Source organism: Ochotona curzoniae, unplaced genomic scaffold, assembly GCF_017591425.1.
Source record: "Ochotona curzoniae isolate NIBS_2020 unplaced genomic scaffold, NIBS_Ocur_1.0 scaffold_3835, whole genome shotgun sequence".
Taxonomy (NCBI): Eukaryota; Metazoa; Chordata; class Mammalia; order Lagomorpha; family Ochotonidae; genus Ochotona; species Ochotona curzoniae.
In genome coordinates this window covers 5,733,355-5,746,531 of record NW_024467114.1, presented here as the reverse complement: position 1 = coordinate 5,746,531, position 13,177 = coordinate 5,733,355, and the positions used below count along the sequence as shown (strand labels likewise).

The 13,177-nt window shown below is 43.0% G+C and overlaps 1 protein-coding gene across 3 annotated transcripts in view; it reads left to right on the top strand.

Annotated features, from left to right (window-relative positions):
• ELAPOR2 (endosome-lysosome associated apoptosis and autophagy regulator family member 2) overlaps positions 1–13,177 on the top strand; it is a 110,960-nt gene that overhangs the window by 86,572 nt on the left and 11,211 nt on the right. For all 3 annotated transcript variants that reach the window (XM_040964631.1, XM_040964632.1, XM_040964635.1), the window contains 7 exons: positions 515–617; positions 3,191–3,328; positions 4,705–4,968; positions 5,658–5,831; positions 8,352–8,541; positions 9,726–9,822; positions 10,486–10,587. In XM_040964631.1, the coding sequence (XP_040820565.1) occupies positions 515–617; positions 3,191–3,328; positions 4,705–4,968; positions 5,658–5,831; positions 8,352–8,541; positions 9,726–9,822; positions 10,486–10,587 (1,068 nt within the window). The remainder of the gene's footprint in view (positions 1–514; positions 618–3,190; positions 3,329–4,704; positions 4,969–5,657; positions 5,832–8,351; positions 8,542–9,725; positions 9,823–10,485; positions 10,588–13,177) is intronic.

Genomic DNA, 13,177 nt, shown 5'->3' with positions numbered 1-13,177 from the left:
GTGATTGAAAAACCATCAGTATTACTTAGATGGAAGTGAAAGTTTCAACCGTATTGCAGCCAAATGCTACGGTAACCATGCTTTTTGTGTAATTAATGGTTTTAGGGTAAACTGTTGGTGGGAATATCTTTTTGGTTACTTTAGGCTTTTTCCAGGTCTGTCTATAATATAGCACATCACAAGTTTTTAAAGAGTGTTTTGCTTGACTAGCCCAGGCTGGAATTCCCCTGTGGGAAGTTTTTTTTTTCTGGCTTTAGGATGAGTGACTGTACAGTAGTATACAGTAGGAGATCCAAGCTGTGACCATCACAGTGAAAACTCCATGTTGGAACCAAAGGAAGAAACACACTGAGACTGAATGGGGAAGAGTTTGATGGAAGCAATAGATTGGGGTCAGTGGGTGTTGGGGAGGAAGCAAAGCATGACACTCAGTGTAAGTAAAAACCACCTTAGTTTCGCCTCAAGTTGCTTTTAGAATATACTATAAATAATGCTGTGTTCATCTGTCAAACAGACCCCCAACATCTGTGACTGGAGCGTCGGGTTCTGAACTAGGAAGAATAACCTTTGTCTTCGAGACCCTCTGTTCAGCTGACTGTGTCCTGTATTTCATGGTGGTGAGTGGACAAGAACTTTTCAGTTCAGTGTCTCCTTGCGAGTGTGAATTGATGAACACAAGATAATTTGTCAACACATAGATTTTTCCTGCCTTTGTTAGAACCTTCCCCAAACATTTTTTTTTTTTAAGTCTGAAGAAACCACTACGAGTTGTGCGGTGAAACGCGTGTGTGCACATGTGTATGCACACACCCACCCCCACACACACACATTCATTCATCAGCAGAAGGGCTTAATGCAGGCCCACTTGATTTGGCTGAGGCCAGGGAATACTAATCTGATAGAGCATTGTTTTAAAGAACAAGGCCATTAGTATACAAACATCAGAGTTTTGCTCATGTCCAAGTAGGTGTCACGGAATTCCCAACTTTTAGCTTGAGGAAAGAAGCAATACAAAACTTCCTGAGTTCATGTGAGTTTTAGAAAGTTGCTAACAGAGATTTTAACATTACAGTTAAATAGTGACTTCATAAACCTGCTTTGTGTTTTTTTCCCACAATGATGTATTAGTAGTTAGCTAATAGTTTATTAACAGTTTCCTCCATGAGTTATGATGTGTGTGGGGATGTAGACATTGGTTTCTGGTTACCAGTATCTTAAATGAAAGAAGACTATTTTGCTCTGGAAAAACACTGCTTCCACTTTGAAGCAGTGGAAGATCACGAATAAGTTCAGTGTCTTCTCCCAGCTCTTCCCCGTTTTGTTTTTCTTTCATCCGTATGTCTCATCATTATCTTCAAAGGAGCAGAGGCACAGAGCAGCAAACCCACCACCTTTACATTCGGTGGCTCATTATTACCCACGGGTGTAAAGGTTCCTAAAGTATGATTCCTTGTCCGGCAGCATTAGCAGAATCTGGACACTTGTTAGAAAAGCCAACTTGGGGGCCCGTCCTGATCTTGCTGAATGACAAACCCTGAGACTGTGACATGACATTGTGTGCTTTAGCCAACCTCATTGGTGGGTCTGATGCAGGCGGAAGTTTGAGAACTAATGACAACGGATAATCCTTAAATTCTTTAGCATGGCTTCTCTGTGGATTGTTATATTCTAAAGATTTATTTTATTTTTATTGGAAAGGCAGATATACAGAGAGGTGAGACAGAGAGGAAAATATCCGTCCGATGATTCACTCCCCAAGTGAGCGCAACGGCCGATGCTATGCTGATCCAAAGCCAGGAGCCTCTTCTGGGTCTCCCACGCGGGTGCAGGGTCCCAAAGCTTTGGGCTGTCCTCCACTGCTTTCCCAAGCCACAGGCAGGGAGCTGGATGGGAAGCGGGGCTGCCGGGATAGAACTGGCGCCCATGTGGGATCCCGGGCGTGCAAGGTGAGGACCTTAACCACTTGCGCCACCGTGCCAGGCCTGGATTGTTATATTCTTACCCTAGCCTCTGATGGCGTTCATGGAACAGCCTGAATTATTCCTGTTGCCTCTGCCTTGATAATCTAGGCTAGAATATTTTTCATTTTGTTCTCTGATCTGTGATATCAAATGAGAATGATTTGAATATCAGGTAGTGCTTTGCAAATGTCAGGCAGCATTACTTCTAGCAGTCCATTCAGTGTCATTTACTGTGATCCAGAGCGATGATGTTCATGGGAATGTCAGCTGTTGGTTATGAACTCCTTTTTGGGTTTTACAAGTATGGTTATTCAGCTTGGAAATGTGGGGATTTCTGTAATGGGTGACAAGCATTTTCAGCTTTTCCATGTTTGTGGTGAGAATGACAGAGGGTAACCTATTTGACCACTTCATTACATTTTTATTCCTGTGTTTATAGCTTGGGAAGAGAAACACATGTTGTAGGTTCATGCTGCCCAGTTGCCAACATCCCCAGTAACCAGTGGAAGCCTGTCCAATGTCCTAAGTAAGGTCTCAGAATTTCACGGGGGCTCTAGTTAGCAAATTCAAAGTTAAACTCGATTTTCATTTCAAATAAATTAAACATGTATTGCTTTATTTGGCTGACTTATTAAGTGTGCCATCTAGCTACGTTAATGAAACATATTAGTTGGAATATCACATTCTCAATGTTGGATTTAGTTAAGGCAATCAGAAACAAGATACATGAACCAAGGCTTTGGAGTTAAATATTTTATGAACACAAGACAACTTCCTGATTAATCTGTTCTTGGGTAAAAGCCTGGAAGATGAGAGTGTATCTCTGGGGAACAAGTTGTAATTGATTTTAACCAAAAGGCTGAGAGCATTCAAGGGGAACTTAGAACTTGCTGTTGACTGTCGACATCGCACGAGAAGAGAGAAATGAAAAGCATTTCCATTCTACGAGGAGCTTAGGAGTACAATGTGAGCAGTTCCCTCTGCTACATATTTTTTGCTAAGTTAGAATTACCCACACCAAACGCCAAGCAGGTAAGTCTACAGTGACTTACGTGATCTCTTTCAAGGTATACTAGCAGTGTGGCTGACATATTGTAGTTGCTGAGTACGGCAGGAGAATGGAGAGGCACAAGCCTCAAAGGGTTTACTATGAATCTGAACATGCGTTTGTGATGCGTACACCTGCATATGAATGCGGAGTTGATTTGTGGGTTTCTCCTGTGTTTCAGGATATTAACAGGAAAAGTACCAATGTGGTGGAATCATGGGGTGGAACCAAAGAGAAACAAGCATATACCCACGTCATCTTCAAGAACGCCACATTCACGTTCACATGGGCCTTCCAGAGAACCAACCAGGGTCAAGATGTAAGTTTCAGGCCCTTTTTGTTTGAGCACAGAGGTGATGCCCCCTTGTGGAGGTGTTTGCAAAGTGACGGTTCTCTTAGAGCTTATGTTGACGTGAAATTCACATGACGGACACAGATGTACAATTTGTTGCTACTAACAATACATGAAATGAAGTAACGCAGTGTATATTTGCATTATGTGGAATTCGGAACACATGAAGGAAAGCATCATCGGAGGATTTACCTTCAGAGCTTTTGGAAACTTTGCTAAGTTTGGTCACTTTGTTTCTCTCCATCAGAGTGACCTGACATTTGTCTAGGAACTGCTAACCATTTCTGTTTCATTGTGGTAATTAGAATAATGTCTTCTGTACTGCCTGGAAGAGGTGTATCTGCATGTCACTGGGTTTTCCACACAGAATAATTCCCTCTTTTTACTTTGTCTGCTGGAATAGACAAAATCCTCCCCTGAATAAATCCCACCGAGTGTTTCAACCTTAGCAGGGGTGTTACCTCTGTGGATTTCCCCAGCCATGACCTCTTGTCAGCAATGGCCTTGACCCTGCAGTGGAAAATGCAGGACACATTCTCCTTTCTCTTTGGGAGTTGAGTGGGGAGCCTGTCCCCAGATTTTACTGGGACTCCAGGTGTTCTTTGTGAGTGTTCAGCTTCCCGTTGTGTGTGGTGCGTGTGTGATAAAACCCTACCTTCCCCTTGCCTGCCTTTTACGATTGCCGTGATGAAATCCATGAAGTAGCGTGGGGCGGTGGCGCTCTGTTTGTGCAGCAATGTCCACGGCAGGATGAGATTTCCCCCGCATTGCAAGACGATTCTTATTCCCGATCCCAGAACTTTTAGGTAGAAATCAGACGCATTCGGTTTGGGAAGAACCTGGAGTTGGAAAAAACAGACTCAAAGGTGTGGCTGCCTCTGGGTTACGCAGTTAGAGGACAGGGGAGGACCCAGTCTAGCCCTGTAGGACTGACACTTGTGCCCAGCCCTTCCCACTCTGCCAAGCTGTTACTATTCTAACAATCAGGGGATTTAGACTTACGCATGGATGAACAATGGTGGGAGATAAAAACTGCCTCTCTTAAAATATGACGGTTCCTTTGATGTGAAGTCTATAGAGATGCTGAGTTTTCCGACAGTTTCGGCAAGCCTCGCAATTGTGGCAGAACCTTGTAATTCCATAAAATAGGCATTCGTTTCTGGAGTCAAGATTTAGAATTAAAAAAAAAAATACCAAATAGGACTGACATTAATCCATTGCCAGTTACAAACCATCAGGGTGGAACACTCTGGTTGTTTTGGTGATAACAGCGTGAAACATTGATGTGGTTGTGCCGCCAAACCCCAAGGCAGAAGCCGTTACTTTGTCTGCTTTCTTTTTAGAATAGGCGGTTCATCAATGACATGGTGAAGATCTATTCTATCACAGCCACCAACGCAGTTGACGGGGTGGCGTCCTCGTGCCGTGCCTGTGCCCTCGGTTCTGAACGGTCGGGCTCATCGTGTGTCCCCTGCCCCCCAGGCCACTACATTGAAAAAGAAACCAACCAGTGCCAGGAGTGCCCGCCTGACACCTACCTGTCCGTGCATCAGGTCTATGGCAAGGAGGCTTGTATTGCGTGTGGGCCTGGGAGCAAAAGCACACAGGTAGGAGAGTGTGTGTTGCCCGCAGCCCTGGGAGAACACATGGGCGCAGAGGCAGTGTTGCCCTGTGTTTCTCCAGAAGCCAGGAGGTTGCTGTCAGTCCTGAAAAAACACATTTCACTTCAGTTTCCTGTTTCCTTTCTTAACATTTATTGAACACCTACCTCAAGCAATTGATATTCATGTACTTTAAGTATGCTACGTCCAGGGGTAACAGAATACTAAGAAAAGCACTCAGATGAGAGTGCTTTCCGAAGATATTAACACTGATGTCTTGTGTATTGTAGCTAGCAAGTGAACTCCCAGCCAGGTTAACAATAGCAGCTGTATGGGGCACCAAGTGCATCTTCCATTTTAAAGGCAAAGATAGGTGTTCATTTATGAGTGAACAAGGAAATAATTCTACTTAAAATAGCATAATAGAGGATTTTCACTATTTCGTAAAATACCCCCTGTAAGAATCTGACTTGAAAATTACTTTGACCTTTTAGAAAACAATTTGAATCCTCATTGCCTATAAAAATCTACTTAGAATTTAGAAATTTTTCTTATTAACATGGTAAAATAATATTGGAATTAAGTTGAAATTACTGAAATGCTTTTTCATACTTGAAAGTTTTTCAGAAACACTTTTATTTTTGTAGCCACAACTAACACTTTGTTTCTTTAAATCTCTTCGTCTTGAATGGAAGGACCATTCCATTTGCTACAGTGACTGCTTTTTCTACCACGAAAGAGAAAATCAGAGTTTTCACTATGACTTTAGCAACCTCAGCAGCGTGGGCTCGTTAATGAACGGTCCCAGCTTCACCTCCAAAGGCACAAAGTACTTCCACTTCTTCAACATCAGCCTGTGTGGGCATGAGGTGAGTCCTGGCTGTCGAGGTCAGAAGGTTGGCCCTGATCAGGTGGTATGGCTGGAGCACTGAATTCTCCAACAGCCGATGTCAGGTGCTGGGCTTTGATTTCTCAGATCTTCATGACTCGCATCTGCAGCTGCTTATACCAGAGGCCTCCTTGCCCAGTTCCCAGGACATGAGAGCACTTACCCAGCCAGGTGAACCCCAGGACTGGAGCCGCGGTGAAAGTGCTTGGAGGAGTTCATGCTTTCCTGAAATTAGTCAGACTTTACTGTCTTTCCCCAGGCTTTTTGATGCAGGAGGATATGACGTGAGAAAGTTCTACTCTTTCTTATTCTGTTAGATTCTTCTTTCTCTTTCTTTTCTTTTCTTTCTTTCTTTCTTTCTTTCTTTCTTTCTTTCTTTCTTTCTTTCTTTCTTTCTTTCTTTCTTTCTTTCTTTCTTTCATCTATCTATCTACCTATCTATCTATCTATCTATCTATCTAAAGACCCAGGAGCTTCTGGGTCTCCCACATTGGGTGCAGGGTCCCAAGGCTTTGGGTCATCCTCTACTGCTTTCCTTGGCCACAGGCAGAGAGCTGGATGGGAAGTGGAGCAGCAAGAACATAGCCAGTACCCATAGGGGATCCCAGTGTTTGCAGGGCCAGGATTTAAGCCACTGAGCCATAGTGCTCCCCCTTCCCCAACCCAGCAGACACTTCTGATAAGACACAAATGAGATCTGTGAGAGGGGATTTGCTGGCTGAATTGGCTCATTTGCTTATGGATAGTCCCGAAGTCCTACAGCAGGCCTTAAGCAGGCAGAGGCCCTGGAATGCTGGCAGTGACAGCCCTGGAAGCAGGGAAGCCAGTGGTGTGATGCTCACCGAGAGCTGCTAATGTAAGTCTTGGAACCCAGGACCAGAGATGCCAGAGGACTGCTGTCTGTGGCTGGTGGGGTGGCGTCCAGGAGCCCAGGAGCAGGAAGAACTCCTTGCAGTGTGTTTGTGTTGCCTGGGCTCCTCTAGATCCCACAGAGCCCCACACTGGAGAGGGATCTTCACTCAGCTCCCCATTCGCACATCATTCTCCTCCAGAAACACAGCAACAGGAAGGAATCACTCCTTAACACCTCTCTAGTACGCGTCCACCCAGTCAGGTCGACATCCAAAGTTAGCCATCATGTTTGTGCTATCATTAACAAGAGAATGAACAGGTTTTGAAAGGGAAGTTTATCCAAAGTGGAAGTAAGTTCTGCAGGGACAGATGTTAATTGATAGGGAGCCTCTGTTCAAGAATCAGAGGCTTTATTTTCAGCGGGAAAAATCAGAGCATTCAGTGATATCAGGGATGGGCAGAGTTAGAGGACCAAATGTCCAGTATCCTTATAAGCACACAGGTTGGAGTTGGAAATTAGCAAAGATGAAAATATGATAAAGTGTGTCCTTGACCTCTCTTATCCTGTGAACTCCTCAGTCTCCAGTTGACTGCGTTACAATGTGCTGTGTCAAACTTGCACAAAGGAAATAGAGATCTGGTGATCAAAGAAGTTTTCAAATTAAAAAAAAAAAACTTTAAATTTTACTTGCTGCGACATTTGTTCTGTCTTCACACAGGGAGATGCAATACATTTGCTAAGCTGGTTAATCACTCAGTTCACTTAATACATTAATGTACGTTAGCTGGTAGCTGATACTGTTTGAAGATGTAAAAGAGATTAGTTATGGTTCACTGTTGAAGTGGCCTTTTGGCCAAGAGTTTCTTTTGGGTCTGCCACTTGGGTTTTGCAGCGCCACCAAGTGGCCATCTGCTGCTGCTTTCCCAGCCCACTAGCAGAGGGCTGGATTGGAAGTGGAGTAGCTGGGACACAAACTAGCACGCACCAGCCAGCATCACAGGAGTTGACTTAACCGGTATGCCACAGCTCCAGCACCCCGATTTCAGTTTTTATGATTCATGCCTTCCAACTAACCTCTAACTGATTAGAAGAGTAAACCAATTATGAATCAAAGGGAAAGCAAGGAAAAATAACTTAAGGTGAGCAGCTATGTAGAATGCCGATGCTGTGGGGTTTTGCTGCAGTCTACTCTTAGGCTTTTATGTGCATCCCTCACATTGTTTTCTGCTGCACAGAGATCCACAGACAACAGGGAAGGCAAGTGTTTTGTGCAACAAAAGCCTCAAAAACAGTCTCCTGGTGTGTTTGCATGCATAATTGTCCTACTAGTTGAATGTTTTTCCATAAGTTAGGTGGAAGACTTTTGTTTCTTTAACTTAGATGGTTTTTGTCCGGCTTAGATGAAGCTTGTGCCGAGAGGAGTGGTGCAGCTTTAAATGACTGTAATTGTTAGGGTCGTAGCAGCTCTCAACGCTGGCCGGACATTGAAATTGCCTGGCGAGCTGTCTCCTGGGTCTCATGCTAGACATTTAAGTTAGAACCCCTGCGTTGAGGAGGAATCCACCTTCCTGCTAGAATGCTAGCTTAGTTGAGAGTCAGTGTAGAGACCGACTTTCCACCAACCTTCTCACTTACGACTTTTCCTAGGGAAAGAAGATGGCTCTCTGTACTAACAATATAACAGACTTCACAGTGAAGGAGATGGTGGCTGGATCAGACGACTACACAAACTTGGTGGGAGCGTTTGTATGCCAGTCAACTATCATTCCTTCTGAAAGCAAGGGATTCCGAGCAGCCTTATCATCACAGTCCATTATTCTGGCAGATACATTCTTAGGTAAGTTCCCTTTTGGTTCATGTTTTGTGTGCAGAAATTTATTCTGAAATGTTGGAACCAACAGCTTTTCATTGCTGTTAAGTCATCACTTAATAGAAGTGGCTACCACAAAGAGAGTTTCTGCTGATCCATTTCAGTGAATACAAGAAGGTTAACCTACATGTGATGTTTTGTTTTGTGGAGGGCTATATTTCCCATCCTCTTCTTTAGGAAAATAACAGACTAAATACTTCTAAAAACAAAGCAGGAACAGCATCATGTGTACTGTGTAGCTGAATCAGAGTGCACACCACTGGCTTTCCTTACTTCGAAATTCAGCTGTTAGCTAGACGGGGCTGTGGCGTTGTACTCCCTGGGTACCCTCCCTGTGACTAGGATCCAGGAAGGTTTAAGGAGAGTACAGATCTCTGCAGCAGGCAGTACCAGGGACCAGGTTTATACACACCTCTGGGATGGAGGTTAGGAATCCGTGGCTGAACGCCCTTGGTGACAATGAGATGCAACCAGATGCGAGAACAGTTCCTGCAGACGACAGAGGTCATGAACATCATGGGGCCCGTTCTCCGTGTCAGGACCCTTGGGAGCAAAGGGGGCTGTTTGCGCTTGGGTTTGGGTCTGCCAGCCTTTGACCCTGAAGAGACAGACACAGTGGTTGGATTTTTTGTTTATCATATTAAGAAAAATTTGGTTTTGCTTTCTACAAATAACAAGGGCAAAAATATTCCTCGGTCAAATGTATGTCTCTAATGTGAGTAAAAAATTGTATTAGCAAAGTAGACCAATGCGTGCAGCAAATGGAACTGTATCATGAAAAGTAAAATATATAATAGTAAAAAAATAGTAAAAAAAAAAAGTCACCAGAAAATGGCAATTTCAATAGTAGGCTTTTGAAATATTAAAACTAGACTGAGCTTTATAGATTACTGAAATTACTGCCTGCATTTTACATGTTCAAAATATAAGATCCAGGAAATTGAAATGACTTAATCCTCAGGAGTAGAACTTTTTTCTTTTTCTCTGGAGACTTGGGAAAGTTTCTTAATAGTATCCTGAATGCATTTGTTTAATACAGTATTTCTGCTAGGATAATAGTTGCCAATAAAAATATATTTTCTATTAAATATTCAAATACGGGATAAACCCATTTTCCTATATGGCCTAAGAATTTCATTTTCAATCTCTAGGAGTGACAATTGAGACAACATTGCAAAATATTAACATAAGAGGAGATATGTTCCCAGTTTCATCAAGTCCAGTTCCAGACGTGCATTTCTTTTATAAGTAAGTGGAGCTGTTGCTCAACCTGCTTTTTCTGTTTGCTGAATCTAAAGGAACATATATATTTGTAATACAGCGTATGAGTATACATGCATTCTGTCTCTCTGTATGTGCATATGTAAAATTCCTCAATTCTGGACCGTAAGTTCCTTTTGGCAGGGCAGATGTATAATGTCACCAGATATGTAGCATGGTAACTCACCCTAAAGGATAGTAATTGATCGTTGAATGAAATCAGTAAAAAAAAAAAGTATAATATTTTGAAAGCCTCCTACAACTTCCCTCAAATGATGATATACCTTTTTTTAAATAATGCAATGAAGAGTCTTCTTCGTGGTCTAGTCAGAAATTGTTTTTAAATAATAGTATCAAAATATTAGCGTAACTACGTATGACCTCTGTTCCCTTAAGAACTTTTTATTGCAATTTTAGACAGAATTATAATAGCTTCACCAAACAACTTAATAATTGTCTATCATCTTGTTTGCCAACTTTTCATAGGTTGTAAAAGCAAATGAGCTGGATGTGCATTAAAATTCCAAATTAATGAATACATTTTCTGCCTCATTGATTTGTACATCATGAGACCAATTGTACCTGTGATAGTTTTGAGTTCTTATTCTGTATCATAACTTTTTAAAGAAAATATCATCTGCTTTGCAATAGATCTTCTACGACTACCACGTCTTGTATTACTGGCCGATCCACTGCTGTGAAAATGAGGTGTAACCCTACGAAACCTGGAGCAGGCGTGATCTCAGTCCCCAGGTATTCTTCTTGATTCATGATTAGTACACCTTTGTATTTGCAGTAACAAAGCATCACTCTCTGTGAATTTAAAGCAGAACAACAAGAGAGACATCCATGAGTTTGTATTATAAAGTTGTACTGGGCACCTGGCCTTGTCTCATCGCACTAGGGTCATGTGTCACTTAATGAAGAACAATTACAGCAGATGAGTCACTGGACAATTTTGTGTTTATGTAAACATCATAGAGTATATTGATACAAGCCTGGATGTTATAACCAACTAAACATGTGGACTGTATTACAGTTTTATAGGACCACAATCCTGTATATGGTCTATACTTCATGACAGTTTCTTGTCCTACTTGCCCCCGGGGTCTAATTTTCTTGCAAATTAATTAAACAACATACAGTTATCTCTACTGTTAAATCCTTGTTTTAATTCTTACTGGTTAGCCCCAATTTCCTTGAGAGCTGGATTAGGAACTTCGCTGTGCTGCAGTTCTAGAGCAGTGAGGAACTAGTATTAAAAATCGTCTGAGTCACAGCAAAGTTATAAGGGCTAGAGTAGATAGTTTATGTGATCTGTTTCCAACTCTTCAGGCTTCTGACTCACAGTGGCCTGATCACCAAAGCAGATGAGACCTGCAGAATGCACAGCTTTGTTCATTTAGCTGGTTGAGGTTGGGCCAGCAGCAACCCAAAGGCTAAATGTGCCGAGCACAGTTCACTCTAGGAGAAAACAAGCCATTTCTTGGACTCAGAACAAATTTCAACTTCAAATTGTTGGTCCCTTTTTTTTGCATGAGTGACAAATATCTTTTTTTTATAGTTATTCATTGTTTGATATGTCAATTATTTGTAATCTTTTTAGGGTCAAGATACCATGCATTATTGTTTAATTTACATATTTTTATCTTCATTAACCTAGAAAAGAAGAAAACGATTGTCTTAATTTTGTTTTTGAGGATTTCACAGGAGGCTTTGTAGAATTTTGAGCTCTCCTGTACATCACATAAGCATTGGAAATTAGTGGCTGAACATTGCTTTACCTACGAGTGTGTCCTAAGAAAATGACTGTGTTAGCACCGTGTTTTGGAAGTTGGCTGGGGCATGTCCTGATGTTTCACAAGGATAAAGGAAATAGTCCCCTGACCCTAACAGGTGCAGTTGCAAACCAGGCTCTTCCTTGTTAGTCCAGCAATACTTTGGTTTCTCCTTTGCCCCAAGAACTCTTTACTGCTTAGAGACTTGAACTGTCTTGGCCGGGGTTTCTCAGGCACTTGTAACAGAATATGTTGGGTATTTGTTTTTAAGTTTCTATATATTTCTTCCCTTTTAGAAGTTACAGAACCTCTGAGTGTTGAGCAAAGGAATAGTTTTAAAACAACAGAAGGCAATTGTGCTACATAATAAAAATTAAGGACCATTTCTATGAACTCGCATTTCTGAGAGCTGGCCTATTTTTTCCTGAGACAGAATCTCCCACATGGGTCTGTGTTTGAGTTTCCCGAGCAGCTGATCTAAAACAGCAGTGGTGGACATGGGGGAGTCATTCGCCTGTACTTGTGATAGAACTGCCACGGTGGAGCACCCTCCAGTGCAGACTGGTGCTGTCCGGGACTGGCTCCCAGCTTAGGGCCGCCACGTGCTGCCCTGCAGTTCTCTGTTGAATCATTTTCCCATCAAGGCACGAGGGGGAGCTCGGAGATCAGAACCTGAGAAATAACAGCCTGTCCTAAAAGTTTTTTTTTTTTCAAAGCTCTGGGGTTGCATAAAGATTTCCTCCTGGGAAAAGAACCAGGAGGAAATAGAACCAGGTTTCTCAGGCTGCTTTTCACTCATTTTTCAAATTTTTAGTGGGGGGGCTGTTAAGATTTCCAGGGAAGTGATGGGGGTGCTAACCAGATGGGCGGCCTGGGGAGGTTTCCCGCTGACCAAGAAGTTTGAGAAGGGGACGCTGGCCGTGCAGGAGGGATGCCAGCCGGGATTGCATTTTCTTGGCCAAGCAACTTGGCCAGCTAGGCAGAAGTGACTTTGGGGCTCTGAAGCTAGGTGGCCTGGAATACAATATCATGTGGCCCTCAGCCCTGGGAAGAGTGAAATGCCATTCCAGACAGTGAAGCGGGAGGAAAGGAGAGGGTGGTATCCTGTCTGTAGCACATGTCAAATTTCAATGGAGCAGCATATGCTCCGGGATGCACACTCACCTGCGATTGGAAACCCCAGCCTGTCTGTCTGGGCTGGAAGGCGCGTTAGGTTTCTCATTCCATGCAGTGTCTGGAGGAAGTGAGGCATTTTAGATGAATACAACGCCATGTCTGTGACAGGTGAAACCTGACAGCAGGGGTGGACTGTGGAGGTTTTTCTACTGCAGTTTGTACCCTGGGCAGGGAATAAGCTGCTGACACAGGAGGCTGCTGATCCCCCTAAATAGATGCTCCTCCAGTGTCTGCCTTGGAAGGGTTTGGCGAAGTGCAGTCCCAGCCTTAAGGTGGTTAGAGGGGCGTACGGATCTCCTTCCCCTGGGAGTCATTCAGAGCAGAGCACTGAGAGATTTTGGACAGTGAAAAGCTCATTAAAAAAGGACTTCCTAGAAACAGGCAGAGGG